General features: G+C 59.2%; 2 protein-coding genes across 5 annotated transcripts in view; one reads left to right on the forward strand and one right to left on the reverse strand.

The window, feature by feature from the left end:
- The window catches only part of COG7 (component of oligomeric golgi complex 7), a 68,322-nt gene extending 59,645 nt beyond the window's left edge, over window positions 1-8,677 (forward strand). Inside the window, exons 14-17 of the mRNA XM_036309494.1 lie at window positions 2,169-2,252; window positions 4,876-4,990; window positions 6,265-6,408; window positions 8,268-8,677. Coding sequence (XP_036165387.1) covers window positions 2,169-2,252; window positions 4,876-4,990; window positions 6,265-6,408; window positions 8,268-8,434 — 510 coding nt within the window. The 3' untranslated portion in view covers window positions 8,435-8,677. The remainder of the gene's footprint in view (window positions 1-2,168; window positions 2,253-4,875; window positions 4,991-6,264; window positions 6,409-8,267) is intronic.
- A 4,064-nt stretch (window positions 8,678-12,741) lies between these two features.
- The window catches only part of SCNN1B (sodium channel epithelial 1 subunit beta), a 50,288-nt gene continuing 44,399 nt past the window's right edge, over window positions 12,742-18,630 (reverse strand). For 3 of the 4 annotated variants that reach the window (XM_036309495.1, XM_036309498.1, XM_036309496.1), the window contains 7 exons: window positions 18,318-18,425; window positions 16,494-16,611; window positions 16,057-16,132; window positions 15,910-15,967; window positions 15,240-15,301; window positions 13,845-13,920; window positions 12,742-13,612 (listed from right to left, as the gene is read on the reverse strand). In XM_036309495.1, coding sequence (XP_036165388.1) covers window positions 13,244-13,612; window positions 13,845-13,920; window positions 15,240-15,301; window positions 15,910-15,967; window positions 16,057-16,132; window positions 16,494-16,611; window positions 18,318-18,425 — 867 coding nt within the window. In that variant the 3' untranslated portion in view covers window positions 12,742-13,243. The remainder of the gene's footprint in view (window positions 13,613-13,844; window positions 13,921-15,239; window positions 15,302-15,909; window positions 15,968-16,056; window positions 16,133-16,493; window positions 16,612-18,317; window positions 18,426-18,630) is intronic. The other variant, XM_036309497.1, reaches the window with a different exon arrangement.

Raw genomic sequence — 18,630 nt, forward strand, 5'->3', positions numbered from 1 at the left:
AGGGTGCAGGGCGGGCTGAGGGACACCCCTCCACCTCCCCCTCTGCCCCCCCTGTACAAATTTTGTACACTGGGACTCTAATTTTAAATAAATTTTGAACAATTGAAAACTAATTTCTAGCATTTCCCAGTTGCCCTCTTCAAGCCCACCTTCTCTGCCTGCTTTTTTAGAGACAGTGGAAGGGAGGGAAGGAGTAAGAGAGAGAGAGAGAGAGAAACATCGATGTGAGAAGACCCACCGATTGGTTGCCTGCCGCAGGTACCCTGACAGTGGTCTGGGCACAAACCTGCAACCCAGGTATGTGCCCTTGACTGGTATTGAACTCTGATCCTTTGGTGCACAGGCCTGCATTCTAACCACTGAGCACACTGGCCGGGGTCGTCCTTCTGTTTAAGTGTGGTTCCCATCTGTTCCCAGGGCCACTGCCCTGGTCCAGGCTCTCATCGCCTCAAGCTGTTTCTTGAGCTTTCTCTCTGCCTCCCACCCGCAGTCCTCCTCAGCGTTGCTGCATTAGTTTTCATAAAGCTTTGCTCTAATTTGGTCTCTCGCCGCCCAAAACTCTTCCTGAGCACACTTGGGCCAGGATCATAGTCTATTGAAAAACTTGCTCATTATGGAAATTTTGACACATATGCAAAGATAGAGAAGAGGACAGTGAGCTCCATGTCCTCAGCACCTGCTTCACCATGGCCAACTCCTGGCCACCCGTTCCATCGCCCCACCTCAGGCACGCCTCTTCCGCTCGGTGCGTTCCCTTCCATATCTACCAGCTCCATTTTTCTCTGTTTCTCTCCCCCCTCCCTTTGCAAGGTATTTCTCGAAGGTAAAGCCTTCTCTTAGCCTGGCGTTCTCCTGCTAGCCGTCTCTCATCACCTCATGCATCCTGTGGCCAGCCCCTTCTCCAGTCGCTCTGAGCTCTTGCTGCTCTGAACATTTATTGCACCTGCCACTGAGACCTCCTGAAGAGGGAGCCCGAGTGGATGCGTGTGGGGCGATTTCTTTGCTCTCTGCAAAGCCTAGCACGTCACAGGCCTTGGTCCTTGTGGGTGATCGGGTGTTCCTTCTCAGTGGGGTGGGAGTTAACTGAAAAGAAGGAGGACATTTGGAAAGAAAAGTGAGGGTTCTCAAGCAAGAACACAGAGTTTAGAGAATGGTAGGGCAGGGCGAGGAAGAGAACTTGTCTGGAGTGAAGAAAGTTAGGCAGGCCCTGTGCTGGAGAGCGCAGGAGGACGGCGGCTGAGCTTGGGCGGAAGCCAGGGTGGATGTGGTCACTGCCTTCCCAGAACGCTACTTAAAGGATCAGGCCACCGGATCGGCATCATGTGGCAGGAGAACCGCAGCGTGACCTCGGGAGCCACTCCAGGAGTCAGCCAGAGCGGCCTTGTTTTCCAGGCCGGCTTTAGGGTGACTCAGGTGGAATGAGATTTACGTGTGAGGGTGTGCCAAGCTGAGCTCTGTAACCATGTGTGTGCCGGCGATTTGCCTAACTATGGAAAACGCGAGGGGCTCACGCAGTAACACTGTAGACACCCCCACTTTAAGTGATGAAGGAGGACGTGCTGGTGCCGAGGTCGGCCCAGTCAGGGCTCACGTAGAGGATGGCAGCTGGGGATTGGGACTGCTTGCCTCCCCTCCCCTCTGAGTTCTGAGCCAGGTGAGGACTGGGTCCAGAAGGCGGGTGGCAATGAGAGCAGTAGCTCCAACTTAGCAGTGTGGTGTGGGTATTCCTGCAGCCAGAAAGGGCTTCCCAAGCCTCCGTCCCCAATTGTGGGTGCTGAGGTAGATTTGGGGTGTCCTAGCCTTTTCAGAGCGCTGGAGACCCAGGAGTGAGTGAGGCTGCCTGTGCCCCACGACTTGTGCCTATTGCCCCCACCCAGTAGAGAAAAAACTCAGAGCAGAAGCAGCCAACTCATTTCTCGTTCGGAGGGAGAAGTAAGGCCGTGGCTCCCACGGGATAACCCAGCGGAGGAGGTGGGAGCCCTCTTGCGTGGCTCCGCAGGCATGAGCTCTGAAGGCCTGTGCGGGCTTCAGGGTCATGGTTTAAAGAAGGGAAGCCCCTGGTCTGCCAGCTCCGAGCAGGTGAGGCCTGTGGGAGTGCGCCCTTCCCGCTGGGGCCCGCTCCCTCTCAGGTGCTGCCTGTGCTGACACTGACCCTCCTCTCCCCCCAGAGCTGGAGCACCGCGGGCATTGGAGAGACCCTGACGGACGCCCTGCCCACCTTCAGCCTCACCCCCCTGGAGTACATCAGCAACGTAAGAGCTGCCTGTGCTTCGCCCAGCGGTGGTCACAGCCTTTCAGGCCTCCCCTTGGGTTGTCATTCTCTCTAGGCCATTCCTGTCCAGGACTTTCAGGAAATCAGCTGGGAAACATGCTGCTTTCCGAACCTGGCACGCTGCCTCCCCTCCCCCCTCCCTAATGGGAGGCAAGTCAGTACCTGCGGCAGCAGAGTGAGTCCAGTGGGAAGGTTGGATTTGGGAAGCCCCACGCTCTCACTTTAGATCCCTCCCCCACATAAGCTATGACTGTTGTAATAGACACACTGGACTTTAAAGTAGAGGCTGAAGTAGAGGTTGTGCCTTCGGAGTGGGTGACGCCACTGGCGGGAGGATGGCATCCCACTCTCTGTCCACTGGGAGTGGTGAGTCCCGGGTGGCAGCCATTGTCCTCCTGTTTTCCAGGGTGTTACCCGATTTCCTGCTCTGTGACACCAGTGGGAGCGATCTCATTTTTAGAATCAAGACATACGCATTACAGTAAAAATTAATACGGGGCACCATGTTGCTAAAAGCAACTTTAGAGGTTATGGAATTGACCTCAAAGGTGTAGAGGAGTAAGGAGGCTGGGATGCGTTTCTAGGCCCGGCCTTGCCCTCCTGCTGGGCCCGGGGTGGAAGGAGCACTCCTCAGGCAGGCACTGTGCAGCTCGGTGCGGATTGGTGCTTGAGGGGGTGCACAGCCAGCCGGCGGCAGCCGTGTCCGGCCAGCGCGGGGCTCGGGCGGGAGTGGGGCGGGAGGCCATTTCTCCACGCAGCTGGGTTAGGACGCCAGGTGCTTCGTGCGTGTATCGCACAGTGTTAGTTTCATCCTCGCCACGGCCGTCGCAGTGAGTGTGAGCTCCTCGTCCCAGAAGTGAAGGAGCCAGGGCCCTGGCAGAGCCAGCTGCCCGGCCATCGTTCTCCCGGAGCGCTGAGCTACCCTCACAGGCATCAGCGGCGCTTGCGAGTTCGTGCCGCGGTAGCTTCCCTGTCCACAGGGGTTTCCGGGGGTAATGCGGACAGAGCTCCTGTGAGGAATCTGCACTCGGGAGTCTCAGAACCACAGCAAGCCCACGGCCGAGGGATGAATGTTTGAGATGCCAGATTATTGACATTTTATAACAAAGGACCTGCCTCGTTGGTGAATGCCCTCACCTATGCAGAACTGTGGGAGCATTCCAAAGGGGTGAATCAGGAGAAAACGCTGTGAAAAGCTTAAAGGTGACACTGGTGCAAGGTACAATGTGCTGTTTTATTGTGAACAAAACTGGGTCTGAATTTAGCCAAAGGTGTGGCTACCAATGAAGGGTGTACCAAGTACAGAATATACCTGAGGTCTGTGCACACAGTAGGTGTGCAGGAAGCGCTTGCTGAGTGGAATTAAGTGCTTGCTGAGGGGAGAAATCGGAGCCCTGGAAATCAGCACCCTTCTCTCCCTGCGACCTTGCAGAAAGTAAGGGATCTGCTATGGTTTTCAAGCAGAAATGACAGTGGTTGTTTTTAGTGAGTGAAGGGACCACTTGTCCGGTTCCTGTGAAAAACCACACTCAGTAAGTGAACGGGGAAAACATTGCGGCCTCTTTAGAGGGAGGCCAGCCTGTCGGGATTTTGTTAGCTGGATGGACCATGGGACGCGCAGACTCACTGCAGCCAGCCACGGGCGGTGTCGGGGTGACGGTGTAGTCGGCACGTGGTCCCTGGGCGGGTACATTTTGCAGTCTGCTCACTTCCGGAGGCCGTGCCCTCAGGAGGACCTGCCACTGGGTAGGTGCGTGTGAGGCCAGGTGCAGAGCCCTCAGACCTTAGCTTTCAGAGTTCCTGTTAACGCTCAGTGGAGACGAGTGTCTGGAATGAATATGGAGCCAAAAAAAGCAACAATAGGCTCACAGACCATGTTAAAATATAATATTATATTGTCATAACCTGGGAATCAACCTTACGTTATACTTAACACACAAACCAGTTCCGAGTAGTGATGGAAACAGGTGTCTAGTCTAGAGTATATTCACGGTGACAGCCACGTGGACCTGACGAACACCGGACAGGCACTGTGTTTCTTACGGCTTGTCCCGAAGGTCTTAGAGCCTGACCTTTTCCAGTTCCCCACCGGCCAATAAGGCTTTTTCTTTATTTCCTAGAGTTTGTATTATGAAGACAATATAGTTTTCCCTTCAAATTAATTTATAATCATAAATGGCTTCCCCCCCCCCCCGCCCCCCGAAAAAATTACTTCCTTCCCCTGTTTAAATCGCCTAGAAGGCAGAGACTGTGGTCCAGATCTGGGGCAGGGTTTGCTGGCCATTGCTATGGAGGTAGTGCCTTCTGGCTTTTCACCTGCGAGCAGTTATTACTGGTGTTGACACAAGTGCTATAAGTTGTCCAAAGTGCTTCGGTGCCCGTTACCTCATTGGAGGGGAGCTTGTGCTGAGTGTTCCAGAAATACTGAGCCCCCAGGGAGAAGGACAGTCGGCCCTGCATGCACACCGCCCTGGCGTGGCCATGCGCAGTGTTAGCACACATGGGGACTGGCCTTGGGCTGCCCAGGGCTAGCAGTGTGTCTGTCCGTCATGTGTCTTCACACAGGTGTGCCTCCTGAAGTCACCTGTGTGCTTCTGTTTCAGATCGGGCAGTATATCATGTCCCTTCCCCTGAACCTGGAGCCATTTGTGACTCAGGAGGACTCTGCCTTGGAGCTGGCGCTGCACGCGGGAAAGCTGCCGTTTCCTCCCGAGCAAGGTGAGGCACCTGCAGGGAGGGCGCGGCCTGGGGTGTGGGGACACGCCCACTCGGCACCCTGGCCGCATCCCACACAGCTCTCCCAGTCCCGCTGAAATGGTTTCTGAGGATCAAACAGTGACTGAGAAAGATTGGGGTATGCAAAATAACAGTGACTTTCACTTGTGTTTTGAAAAAACCAACCCTGTGTTTTTGCATACGTGCACAGGCATGTGAAAACACAGGCATGTGAAACCGTGGGAACAGGTCTCAGGGTGTGTGCTGGGTCAGTGGGGAGTGGGCGGGGAGCTGCTTGCTTTTTACTCTACTTCTGTGTTATCTGAAATGTCTTATAAGTTTAAAAAATTTAGAGAACATTTTTTCATAGAAATTTTCACACAGACACCCGCACACACACACATGCACGTGATGGGGATGGGGTGATGAAACCCACTGCCCTTCCCTGCCTGTCTGTATCTCCATGTTCACATGCTTCTTCGTGAGCAGGGCCCTTGTTGGGGTCCAACCCCAGCAGGTCTAGGGGTCCCCAAAGGTGTGGACAGAGTCGGCGAAGAAGGAAAGACTCGGAGGCAGCGTTCGGTTGATCAGCATGGTTGGGTTCTCTTGCCTGGTTCTATCCAGGATCTCCAGCCATGTTCTCTTGCTAGGTTCTCCAGCCAGGTTCTGTAGCCAGCATCTCCAGCCAAGTTCTGTGTTTTATTGTCTTGTTACATCTGTATTTATACCAGTTGATTTTAATCCTGTCAATTTCTATTCCAAAGGTTAGGGCGTTTCTTATCTCCATTCCAGGGAGTAAAGATTATGTAGCTTAAGGGTGATTGTTCGTAGTTAAAGTGATTAACTACCCTCCCTAACTTCAGGGAAAAATCCCTACCTGGGGAAACAACCTCTCTCGGAGAGGTGACCTTGGTTAAAACACATAGCGCCAAGAAGGTGAGCAAACATATTAAGAACAGTATGCCATATACGCCAGGTCCCTTGAAACATATGCTGTGCAGATGTTTCTTCCCTGCAGCGACTGTGTCAAGCAGCAAGGATGGACTGGCTTCCGGCAGGCCCTCTCACATGTGCCCTGTGGGTGGCACTGCTTAGCACACGTCTGTGCTCTGCTCGCTGCTCCTCCTGGTGTGCATGTGGCAAGCGGAGTGCCCACACTCGCCCTGCCTGTGGCTCCATTGCCCGAAGGCGCCACGGTTGTGGGTGTAACAGCTGCTGCAGAGGGTCTTTCCTGAGCAGGCTCAGTGAGTTTGGTGACTCTCTCTCTCCCTTTCCAGGGGATGAATTGCCCGAGCTGGACAACATGGCTGACAACTGGCTGGGCTCGATCGCCAGAGCCACGATGCAGACCTACTGTGACGTGATCCTCCAGATCCCCGAGCTCACCCCGCACTCCACCAAGCAGCTGGCCACTGACATTGGTGGGTCCTCCAGCTGGGCGGGAGAAGGGACAGCCCTGGCCCACGGCAATGGTCAGCCCCCAGCCTCCAGGCGTCTCCTCCCAGGTCTCCTCATGACATCGCTTCCGATGTGGCCCTGAAGCTTTCAAAAATGCAGTGGCTTCTCCAGGCCCCGTCCCCAGGGCTTCTGACTTAGCCTGGGTGGAGCCCAGACATCTGCACTTGGGAGTGTGGGAGGGATTCTGACAGGCGGCTGAGGCTGAGGCACCAGGGCAGCTTCCGCGAGCTGCTGCCTCGCCCACCCGGCCTTCTGTCCCATTTATAGAACTCCCTCAAACTAGCACTGGTTAAGCTCTTACTACACACCAGGCTGCCAGGTGCCGCGCCAAGCCCTCACGCCCGTTGCCTTACGCAATCTTCAAACTCCCCTTCGAGGCCCTCTCGCCCCCATCATGCTGATAGGGAAATGGAGGCTCAGGGTAGTTGTGTAATGGAGACACCTGGAGTCCCAGAGTCCCTGCCCGCCTCCGGGCAGAGAGGCATGTGCCCACCTGCTCCTGCTGGCGCCCGTCTTGCAGGTGGTGCTGAGGTTTGTGCTGTGGGCAGGCGACGCGAGTGTCCCCAGTCTCCTGGTGTCATTCCACTGCTTGCCTGGGGCGGCCCGGGGTGCTCAGGGCCAGGGTGGCAGGGGCCCAGCAGGGCTCTGACCTGAGGAGCACAGGGCCCAGTCAGCCTCTGGTTTTGCTGAAGGAGAGCTACAAGTGACGCCTTCCTCCTGGGCCCAGAGCAGCCAGTGGGGAGCCCGGCCTGGAGCCCAGACTCCTGGGCCCTGAGCTGCGCCCTTGGCAGTGAGCTCAGCAGTCGCCGCGGGAGGCAGCGCCTTGCCGTGTCACGGGCGCGTGCGCCTCCTTGGTGCCCCGTCAGTGCAGCAGGGGCACAAGCAGAGAACCAGCGGATAGAGAGTGAGCTGAGCTTGGGGTTGCCCTGGATTTCAGTTCACGTTATTTCCCCGCCCTGTTACGCTCCCCTCCTGGTGATCCTCCTTCCGTGTGGGTGGAGTACTGTCCGTGCTGGCCCGAGTGCTAGGAGGTGGGCTGTGGGCAGTGCCTGTGCCCTGGCGCTGGTTCTGGGGCGTGTGCTGGGGCCGGGAGGAGGCCGCCGAGGTGTGACACTCAAGCTGTGGCACGATAGGGATGGGTGAGGTCTGTGGCAGCGCACGGCCCCTTAAAGACGTTCAGGTTCCGTGTTAACAGAAACAAGCCTCAAACCATCCGCTGGCCAAACAGAGAAGGTCGTGGTGGGCCTGGGCTTCACTTCGCAGCCCCTGGCTCCGGCGAGTGGAGCTCAGCTGTGGGGACAAGCTGTGCAGGAGGCAGGTGCCTGACTGGTGGAGGCCGCCTCCTGGGAAGCAGCTCCCCCTGAGCCGGACCTCAGCCAGCAGCCGGGGCTGAGTAGGGCCTCAGGAGACACGGGAAGAGGCAGACCTGCCTGGCGCTCCCGCTGTCAGGGAGAAGGAAGGGCCTGGGCGGCGCTGCCTCCAGCCCTCCCGACAGGAAAGGCTCCCAGAGGTCTGTCCCCACCAGGAAGGAGGAGGAAAGGCAGCACCCATCACCGTCACCACAGTACGTCAGGCTGCTCCGGGCCTGTGTCCCCATTCCGTCCTCTTAGGTGCAGCCCAATGGGCAGCAGCTGGGCAGCAGCTGGGAGCGGGACGGGCCCAGCTCAGTCAGGAACACCCTCAGAGTCCAGGCCTCTTGCTGAGGGCAGAGCGGACCCCAGCATTTGGAGAGTGGGCAGGGTCCATTTATTACCCGAGGGGACCCCGGGAGGCCTGTGGGCCTGTCCTGCCTGTGCTGAGTCTGTCTGTCCCCACCCCACAGACTACCTGGTCAACGTGATGGACGCCCTGGGCCTGCAGCCCTCCCGCACCCTGCAGCACGTCGGGACGCTGCTGAAAACCAAGCCCGAGGACTACCGGCAGGTCAGCAAAGGCCTGCCCCGGCGCCTCGCCGCCACGGTGGCCGCCATGCGGAGCGTGGACTACTGACCCTCGCGCGGCCCAGAGGAGGGCGGGGCTGCGGCCCGGGCCAGGCAGCTCTCCAGGGAGGTTTTGCTCTATAACTGCCCGGATTGGGCAGAATTGGCTTTAAAAAGGCTTTCATTTGTGATTAAAAGAAAACACCCCCAAACATTGTAAATCAGAGGTTTATTTATTAGAGCGGTATTTTCAGATGATTTTTTAAAATGACCCAATCTGGAAAGTGGAATTAATAAATACAGTGAAACACAAGAACGTTCTTCCCTTTCTCTCCAGCGGATGGCTGGTTCTGCGCGTTGGGGACGTCCGTGAGAAAGGGAGGGCGGGGTCGGCAGGTGAGCAGCAGAGAAGATACTTTCAGATACTAGGGAGCAGGAGGGCATTGGGCGGAAGGCAGCCAGGTGAGATGGGGGGGCAACTCTGAGACCCAAAGGACAAGACCTGGCAAAGAGCGGGCACAGCGCCGACCCGGCCACCGGCAGGGCGTGAAGGAGGCTGGAGGCGGCTGGGCGACGGCCTCGGACCTCTGATGAGGACCAGCTTTTCCTTTTTAAAACGTGCAGATGGTGTGGATTCTGTTTTTTTGCCGGTAGCTTTGTATCTGTTATGAGTGTACTTGTCTACAGGTGACAGAATAATGTAATCTGAGTGACTCACACAAATAGGAGTTGATTTTTCTCAGTAACAGGTGTCAGATGGTGGGCCTCGGGCACCGATCCAGTGTGGATGAGCAGGCCTAGCCTCTGACCCGACCCTTACCTGGTCCTCATCCTGGCAGGGCAGCTCCTGCAACCACGAGGGGGTGGGGCAGGAAGCAGAGGCGCTGAGCAAGTCTGTCCCTCTCCTGGGGAGGCAGAGCCCCACCCGCTTCCTCCCAGGCCTCATTGGTCATTTTCTTGGTCACCAGGTACCTCCCCAATTGCAAAGGAGGCTGGGAAGGCTGGGACAGGACTGGCTGTACCAGGGTTTGCCAGTCCTGGCGCGAGCGACATTGGGCCTGCCCTGTGCACCTTGAGATGCAGAGCAGCATCCCAGCCTCCCCCGGGCCAGGCTGAGGTGCTCCCCTAGTGCGACAGCCAGCGTGCCTGCAGACCTTGCCCCAGGACCTCGCCTCCAGCAGAGAAACCCGCTCAGCCCACTCAGGATGTATCGCCTGGGCTGGGCCATCACAGCCCTGAACAGACTGGGCTTTGTTAGCAGGGGGAGGAGAGGGCCAGTGTCTCGCAGGGTCCCCTGTGGGGACTGGATGGGTGCTGTGCTCTCTGGACGGAACCGTTCCTCCCCTCCGCCTCCCAGCAGCCTGCCTGTGCTACACACACAGAAACTGAGGTTTCGAGACGCTCAGGGGGCTCGCCCGGAGTCCCTCAGCTACCAGGGGCAGGGCCAGGCTGAGCGCGAGCCTGTGACCGGCACCCCCTGCTCCTGACCACAGGGCGAGGCAGGCAGCACCACCGGTCCCACCTGGTCGGACCCGCCCCAGGCCGCCAGGATCTGCCTCGCTGGGTCGCCCGGGGGTTCTGGCACATCTGTCGTTCGCCCTGGCACCAGTTTTGCTGGCCCGGAAACCACGCTGTGACGCTGCACCGAGGACAGCACTCTGGCTTCTGCTGTGGGTCCCACGTGGGGCTGGCAAGGTGGAGCCTGGCTCCTGCCCGGAAGGAGGGAGGCCAGAAACCTGGGCGGAGCGGCGGGCTGCCCTAAGTGGAGATGTCTGTGCCAGTGTCCGTGCCAGTGTCCGCCATGAGTGCCGCTGGGCTTCCAGTCCCAGCCTCGCCACCTCCCAGCTGCGACCTGGGGAAAGGCAGCTCACCGAGCCTCCTTGCTAATCTGAGAAGCAGGCCCAGTGGTCCCTGCCTCGGGACCCTGAGGTTCGGTGGGGGCAGCGGCCGTGGCACAGGCAGCCGACCTGCCCTGTGGAGTGGGGGGGAGCCACAGAAGGCATGTCCTGGGCAGTCTGGGCCCTGGCAGCCTAATTTCCAGCCCTGAGAGGCTCTGGCGGGGCCCCGGGGTAGGAACAGGACAGTGCGTGTCCCCATCTGGAGGGAGAGGAGTGCCGTCTGCCGGCCCCGAGCGCCTGGCACTGACTGCTCCAGGCCGGGGCCCTCAGTGCTTCCTGGGAGAAGGGCAGCAGGTGGCCCGCCAGCCGCCGCCTCACATCTACAGGCACCTCGGGGGCAGGAAGCGGCCCCTCCACTCCTGCTTCATGATGTCTGAGCAGAGCCTGTCAGGGTGTGGAAAGGGGCTCCCCCTGGGTTCGCCCAGGGCTGGCAGGGTCCTCTCCCCAGCGATCGGTTCAGAAGAGCTGCATTCTCAGGGCTTTTGCTGGGACGCTGTGGAGGAGGAGCTTCCACGCAGGTGTGGCCAGTGGCTGAGCACCGACCTATGAGCCAGGAGGTTCTGTTTGATTCCTGGTCAGGGCTCGATGCCCAGGCTTGGGCATGCAGGAGGCAGTCGATCAAGGGTTCTCTCTCATCGGTGCTCTTCCTCTCTCTCCCTCTCCTTTCCTCTCTAAAATCAATAAAATAAAAAAAGGGGTTTCCGGCTGTGGCTGCTGAGCTGAGGGATGGAGTTGGACGGCGGGGAGAGAGGCCGGTGGAGAGAGCCTGTGTGAGAGGGACGCCCACACAGAAGGACGTAGAGCCAGCAGCTGGAGAAGCCACCAGATCTAGGTGAGCCCCTGGGCTTTCATTACAAGAGCCCATGTGCCCCTCTCCCCTTTTCTTTGTTAATCCTCACCGAGGGTATTTGTTCCATTGAGTTTTAGAGAGAGTGGGAGGGAGGGGAGAGAGAGAGAAACATCGATGTGAGAGAGACACATCGATTGGCTGCCTCACGCACGTGCCCCGGCGGGTTGGGGATCAAGCCTGCAACCAAGATACGTGCCTTTGACTGGAATCAAACCTGGGAACCTTCAGTCTGTGGGCCGATGCTCCAACCACTGATCCACACTGGCTATGGCCCATGCGTTAAATCAGTTCAGATTACCTTGTGGCCAAAGGAGCTAGATATGTGTTGCTCTACGTGCCCCATAGCAACAGATGAGACAATAAGCATGAAAGCCCTCAGGCCCTGCCATGCCCACTGGCAGCAAGAGGATGAGGCTGGGGTCTTCCTTCATCGCTTACTAGAATAATAGCGATCTTGGGTACCTTACTTTACCCCTCTGAGTCTCAATTTATTTACCTGGAAGATGAGAATTAAATGAAATAAGACTTCTAAAGTACTTGGCCTGGAGCCTGGCATGTGGTAAGAGCTTGATACAATATAACCACTGCTTGATAGCGAATGATAATAGCGAGTGTGGTGACAGCAACCCCTATGCCAATAGTAAAAGCAGTCATAGCAACAAACATGGCAATTACTAAGAGCTGCGACTCCAGCCTGCAGACGCCAGGCTTTCCCCAGGCCCTCCCTCCGCCAGCCCCGGCAGTGCTGCCTGGCCAGAGAGGCTCCAAGGTGCCCCCTGGGATCCTGAATCGGAGGCCAAGGCCCCAGGTGTTAGGCCAGCAGCTGGGCCGGGCCCTGGGTGCCAGGCTGTAGCCAGCGCTCCTCCCCGCGGCAGCGCCAGCCGTCGCTCCTGCCAGACCCACTCTCCTTCCGTAATAGCTCCCTGACCTCTGCGTGGGGAGCCGCAAAGGTCGCCATATTGAGCAATCAAAACTACAGGATGTGAGCAGTTAAATTTGAATTTCAGGAAAACCAGTGAGTTTTTAGTATAATATATCCCAAATATTATATAGACATATTTATACTAAAAAATGAACTCGTGGTTTATCTGACATTCGTATTTTGCTTGGCTGCCTGTATTTTATCCGCACCCGTGACTCCCTGGGGCCAGCGGGCCTCAGGTGTGGTCGGGTCCGAGCGATTCAAGCAGCCGCTGCAGCTGGCCGCACCCGTGGCCAAAGGCAGGCATGTGACCAGCAGCGGCCAGTGAGAGGCAGCCTGGAGCGGTGGCCGCTGGGGAGAAGGCGCTCTCCCAGCTGCTGGCGCCCTTGGCGTGGCCTGTGGGCGGCACTGTGAGCACAGCCCCGGAAAGCAGAGGCAGGGCAGTCCCTGGAGCTGCTGGAGCCTGAGCCTGAGCCAGCCGCGTGGTCCCCTCCCCGGCTCTGTCCTTATAACCCACGCGATGACTTGGGCGGCATTAAAGAAGCCCCAGTCCGCTGCTTCGGGGACAGCTGGAAAGGGACTTCAAAGGCCACCGCTTGGGGCTTCTCCTTGGCCAGGCCCTGCTCTCCGGCCGCAGGAAGTCCTTCCGCCCCCGAGACGTGTCCGACGCTTCCACTGCCCCCTCCGACGAAGAACATGGCTCCACGCGGTGTTTTCTACTTTTATTTTCTAGAATAAAACACGTGCCACCTGGCAGCCAGCCCCGGCCCGCCTGATGCTCTCCTGCTCTGCACAGCCACTGCCCTCACCGATCCCACCCCGGAGGCCAGCCACCAGGAAGGAAAGGCCGCAGGTTCTGGGGGTGGCCCGGCTCTGGAGCGGACGCCGACTGGCTGGAGGGAAGCGGCCGGCCCCCGGGGAAGGTGTCCTCGGGTCTCTGGAGCCTGGCTCAAGGTTAGGGTGGGTAGAAACCAACTGAGCACACAATTCCCCACTCCCGACAGCACCGCGAGCCTACGGCGCCCTCGGCCTGGGGCTGGGACTGCTGGCCTCTCTGCAAGAGACAGACTCGACCGGACACCTGTTGGCCCTTTGGAGAGGGCACGATGGAATGAGGCCTTGGGCCCTGGTCTCGGCTCCTCAGGTCCGAGTTCTTGGACTGCCCAGGTTGGGCAGGGCCAGGGGCAGGGGCAGGGGCAGGGGCAAGGCCTAGATAGCATCACCTTCACTGTCAGACTCAATGACGTCCAATGGCTGCAGACGCAGAGAGTCATAGTTGGGGGGCGGGGTGCCCGGGATGGGCAGGGTCTGCTCATCGGGGTAGGCCCCAGGGTTGGCCGTGTCAGGCTGGAAGGCAAAGTTGGTGTGAGCCTCCACCAGCTCGGCCACGGTGGGTGGGGGGCCAGCGTAGCGCGCCTGGGCCCGCCTCTGCCGCAGGCTCTTGGAGAAGGCCACCAGCCTGATGACGGTGATCCACAGGAAGTCGATGACGATCTCCGCGAACTCGATGAGACACAGCACCGAGCCCCCCATCCAGAAGCCAAACTGGCCGCCCAGATTCGAGAGCAGCCAGACGATCTGTGGGGGGCAGGGAGCTGAGAGCCTGGCGGAGGTGGGCAGGCCACAGGCCCTGCCTGGACCCCAGCCTCCTGGGTCCTGTGAGCTGGGCGGCTGACTGGGAAGGGGCAGGGGGACCATCTCAGCCCACGGAAACAAGTGCTTAGAGACCTTCCTTCCTAACGCCTCTGTGAGCAGGGGACCCTCCTGACCCGCAGGGTGCAGGGCAGAGGGGTCAGGAGCCCAAACTCACGTTATTAGCTGCTGACTCCTCAATGGTACGATAGTTGAATTCTTGGAAGTAGATGTTGAGTTTGACAATTCCCTTCCTGCAGGAGGCAACAGGGACTGGTGCCCTTTCCCGGACACACACACACACACACACACACACACACACACGCACACACACCTGCCCAGCCCTCCTCTGCTTGAGCTTGGCACAGGCCAGTCCCATGAGTGGCCCCTCTGAGCCTGAGTCACAAAAGGCATCTCTGCCCAGCGCCCATCCTGTGGGCCCATTTCTGAACCAGCTTCCTAAGGGATACTCTGGCCCAAGATAGCCCCTGAGAGCTCCCCTCTCCCACCCCCAGGGCAGCCCAGCCCACATACAGGAGATGCTGCAGAGAGTCCACCCTAACCCTTGCCACTGTTAGGAAACCTGGGGCAGAGAAGGGTGGCCAAGTGGGCTAGGCCCTTACACCCGGTGGCCCTCGGAAAGGCTGAGCTTGCTCACGTCCAGGCCTTACTTTTCTGAATAATTCTTACTCCTCCTTGGAGGGTTAGCTCCAGCACCACCCCCCTATACAGACCTCCCTTATCTCTCCTGGCTTTTTCCCACTGTGCTCCCACAGGGAGAAGCTCTGCTCACATCAGTCTGTCCTCTAGATTCAGGTTTCCTGATATATGCACCTCGTGTCTTTTCTGTGCTCAGTGCATGTTTGTGTTGTATGATGGATGGCTGGGGGATGGGTGAGTGGAATAATGGAAGGATGGATGATGGATGATGGATGGATGGATGGATGGATAGATGGAGGATGGATGGATGGATGGATGGATGGGAGGATGGATGGATGGATAGGTGGGTGGGTGGGTAGAAGACTGGAAGGATGGAGGATGGGTGGATGGGTGGGTAGAAGGGTGGATGGATGGATGGATGGATGGATGGAAGGATGGATGGATGGAAGGATGGATGGATGGAAGGATGGATCGATGGATGGATGGATGGATGGATGGATGGATGGATGGATGGAAGGATGGATGGATGGATGGAAGGATGGGTGGGTGGATGGATGGAAGGATGGATGGATGGAAGGATGGATGGATGGAAGGATGGATGGATAGATGGGTGGATGGATGGATGGATGGAAGGATGGATGGATGGGTAGAAGACTGGAAGGATGGAGAGTGGATGGATGGATGGATGCGTGGATGGGTGTATGAACAGGTGGCAGGAGGAGGAACAGGCTCTCCTTTGGGAGTGGTCCACTCTGAGTCCCCTTGGGTGGCTCTCTCACTCCCAATGCTGCCTCCTCCAGGCTTACTCCCAGGTCTGAGCAGTGTGAGAAGGGGTCTGAGGAGCTGCCCTGTGTCCAGACTCCTCTCCTGAGCCCTTTCCTGCCTCCCAGCCCTGCCCACACGCCAGGCTTACCTGCTCAAGGTGATATTGGTGCTTTGGTCCCGCTCCTGAGACAAGACATGGAAAATCCAGTCCTGCAACCCAAGGAAGCAGCTGAAAACAATGGGGCCTGCAGCACTCCCTCCCAAGGAGGGGCCCTGCTTCCTGTGGGGGGTGGGCCATCTCTTTGGGGATGTGTGTTGGGTCGGGGAGAGCAGGCAGGGAGGGAATAGTGCGCGATGTGGCTGCTGTTATGGGGAGGAGGCACTCAGGTCTCCAGACTCTTTCCCCCAGAGGCTCAGCCATCCTCTGCCGGCCTTGCCCACCTCTGGCCCCGGCACTTGCTGCCCCTCTGCCGGTCCTGCTCCCCGGCCCTGCCCACGCTGGCTCAGCTCCATCCTCTGCTCCATCACCTTTTTAGGGAGCCCTTCCCTGGCCGCCATCTAAGGAGGCTTTCCCCATCTCTCTCTCATCATCCGGCTTCCTGGCTACAATCATCACCCTACTCTGCATGGTCTTATTTCTGTGGGCTGACCCTCTGGCCAGAATGCAAGCACTGCAAGGACACAGGACTCTGTCGTGGCTCACTGCATAGCCGCTGGGAGTGGAGGAAAGCGGGGGGGGGGGGGGGGGGGGGGGGGAGGGGGAGGGTAGAGGCTCCCTCTCCAAATCTCCAAGCAGCTTGCAGTCCCCACCCCCTCACCTCAGAGGCCTCAGAAGGCCAGTCGGCCATGGAGATGGTCATCTTGTACTGGGTGTCACTGGAAGAGAGAAGGCATCCCCGTGGCTGTCCTGCCCCGCAGTACCCGCCCTGCCCTGCCCGCCGCGGACAGGCCTGCACCGCACTCACTTGCAGGACTCCTTGCACATCCGGATGCAGGCCTCCCTCTGGCCCAGGCTCTGGCGCAGCTGCGAGTAGCAGTAGACTGAGCAGGGAGAGGGCAGACTCTGAGCGGCCTTCCCGCTGCTCTCCTCTCCCCTGGGAGCCCCGGGCTGCCCTCTACCCTCCGGGCCCTGGGCCTAAGGTCTGTGACTGGGGGGGCTTCTCCTCAGGGAGCAGGAGCAGGCACAGACAGCGCACAGACAGCGTCGCTCCCAACACAGTCAAGTGTAGGAGCCGTGGGCGAGGTGCGGAGGGGAGCGGTGGCCCGGGAGGGGTGCTGGGCAGGGGCTGAGCAAGCCGGGCACACCGGGTCCTGCTGAGGGCATGGAACTGCACCTCCCTGGCATCAGAGCCTTTGTGGACAGGGCCCGGTGGGCTCGGTGCCCATGGCTGGGCCCACTCACCCCAGTCTGGGAACTCCTGGTTGTTGCAGTACTTCTGCCCTCGGGGCAGGGGGTACAGGTAGTGGCCGCAGCTGCAGTTCTGGATCATGTGGTCTTGGAAGCATGAGCGAATACAGGCCTGGGGAGGGGACAGGAGGCTGCGATGACCAGTGGCGTCCCCACCGGAGCCCGTGGGACGGGCCCAGGGAGCTGGGAGTCAGGGGAGGCGTCCCCCCTGCGAAGTGGTGCTGAGGTGGCCGAGCTGCAGAGGGATGGGGCTGCTCCCTGAGGTGCTGGGCCCTGAGCACAGGGGAAAGGCGGCTGCTCCAAACGCAGACGCTGACACTTGGCTGCAGCTCTTGTTACAGGCCCAGCGGCCTTCCGAGCCCTTTACCCAGGCGGCCCAGGAGCAGGAGCAGCTCTGAGGGGACAGCCGGCTGCCTCCCGCGCCACCTCCTGGGGGACCGCTCAGGGGCTGCCAGCTGGGAGGGCGGGGAGCCTGGGCTGCCACGCCAGGCGCCAGGCGGAATGTGAAGACTCTCCGGGGTCGGCGCATTCCACCCACTGGCATCCCCTGAGACCCGCTCTGTGTCTGCAGCAGCGATTCCCTCCCTCGGAGCCTCGGTTTACTCGTGGGTGAAGCAGGGTGGCAGTCACCTGTGGGCTGAGGGGGAGGGCCGGGCCTGGCCTAGTCCCTGGTCTGGACCAGGAAATGGGGGGCAAGCGGTGAGCAGCCTGGGGGAGGGGCGGGGAGACAAGGGGCTCTGGCTTTGGGAAGCAGGTGGTGTCTCCAGCCCCATGACGGAGGCTGGGGTTGGCACAGGTGCCCGGGGTCTTTGCCAAGGTCTCTGGCCAGAGGTGCTAGTGCATTGAAAGGAGCAAGAGATTTCCTGGAAAGAGGTCTCGTGGGTGGAGCTAATGCCTCCGGGGCGCCTACACTCTCCCTGTCTCCCGGGGGGCTGCCCCTGCTGAGGGGACCGTGTCTGCTGGGCGGAGTGCGGGGTGGAGGGGCCAGCTGCAAGGGCGGGCGGCCACGCAGGAGGTCAAAGGGAAGACCACCCCTGCTTGGAGCGCTCAGACATGGAGGCGGCCCAGGGCTTCCCCTTGCTGTGCCTCAGTTTCCTTACCTGCCAGGGCAGATGGGCAGGGGGAGGAAGTGTCAGCTAGTGGTTACTTTTGTCACCTTTGCAAAGATTGAGTCTGTCCCCTTCACTGGGACGGGCTGGGGCCGGCCTCCTGGGCTGCAGCAAAGGGGTTTAGGCCAGAGGCAGAGAGGGGCTCGCCCGGTAAACTGACGAGACATGGACTCACTCCAGCCTGAGGCTCTTAATAATCGCCGCTGCACTGGGGTTGTTGGGTGGATTAAGTGATCGAACATGGGAAGTACTTGGCAGAGTGTTGCCTAGCACACGGTCAGCCTGCTATTAGCACTTAATTCACACTGATAATAACTAAATAGCATATATAATAATTAACAACTGCTGTTAGTATATTATTCCCTCGTGGGGTGTTGAAAGGATCAAATGATGATGTAACACATGCAAAACCTTAGTTCATACACACACGGGTTCTGCGTAGGGCCCCAGAGTGAGACCCTGACAACCCAGGGCATCCCCAAGGGCACCCTGCCTGCTGAGGGGGATGGCAGGCGGGCAACCCGGGCCCTGGTGAGAACCCGGGGACTGGACTGGCTCTACAGCCCCAAGTATCACTACATCCACGGAACCACCCCAACGTGCCCCCAAAGCCCAGCACAGCCAGCCCTGCCAGCCCAGCGGTCCCAGAGCCTTAGGCCTAGGCCGGGCGACCAGACGGCCCAGGGCCAGGGGGCAGTGCCGCCGCTACCTGGATGGAGTAGGTGGTGTTGTAGTCACTGTAGAGGTTGTGGATGGGGACGTCGGAGCCGTTCACGGTGCACTGGCTGTAGGGCTTGCCCTTTCGCTCCAGCTTGTCCTGCGTCAGAGAGGTTGTTCGTGGGGACCCTGGTCAGCCCAGGAGGCCCCTGTGCCCCGCCTGCCACTCAGCAGGTGGCTCTAAGGCCCTGCAAGGGGATGGAGAGCAGTGGCCCAGCAGCTGCCGGGGGGACCGCGAGGGAAGGCCGGGCTGGAAGAGGCCCCGGGAGTGGGGGCTAGGCGGGCGGGCTGCCACCCTCACCCCT

The sequence above is a fragment of the Myotis myotis genome, unplaced genomic scaffold (assembly GCF_014108235.1).
Source record: "Myotis myotis isolate mMyoMyo1 unplaced genomic scaffold, mMyoMyo1.p scaffold_m19_p_5, whole genome shotgun sequence".
In the NCBI taxonomy this organism is placed as follows: domain Eukaryota; kingdom Metazoa; phylum Chordata; class Mammalia; order Chiroptera; family Vespertilionidae; genus Myotis; species Myotis myotis.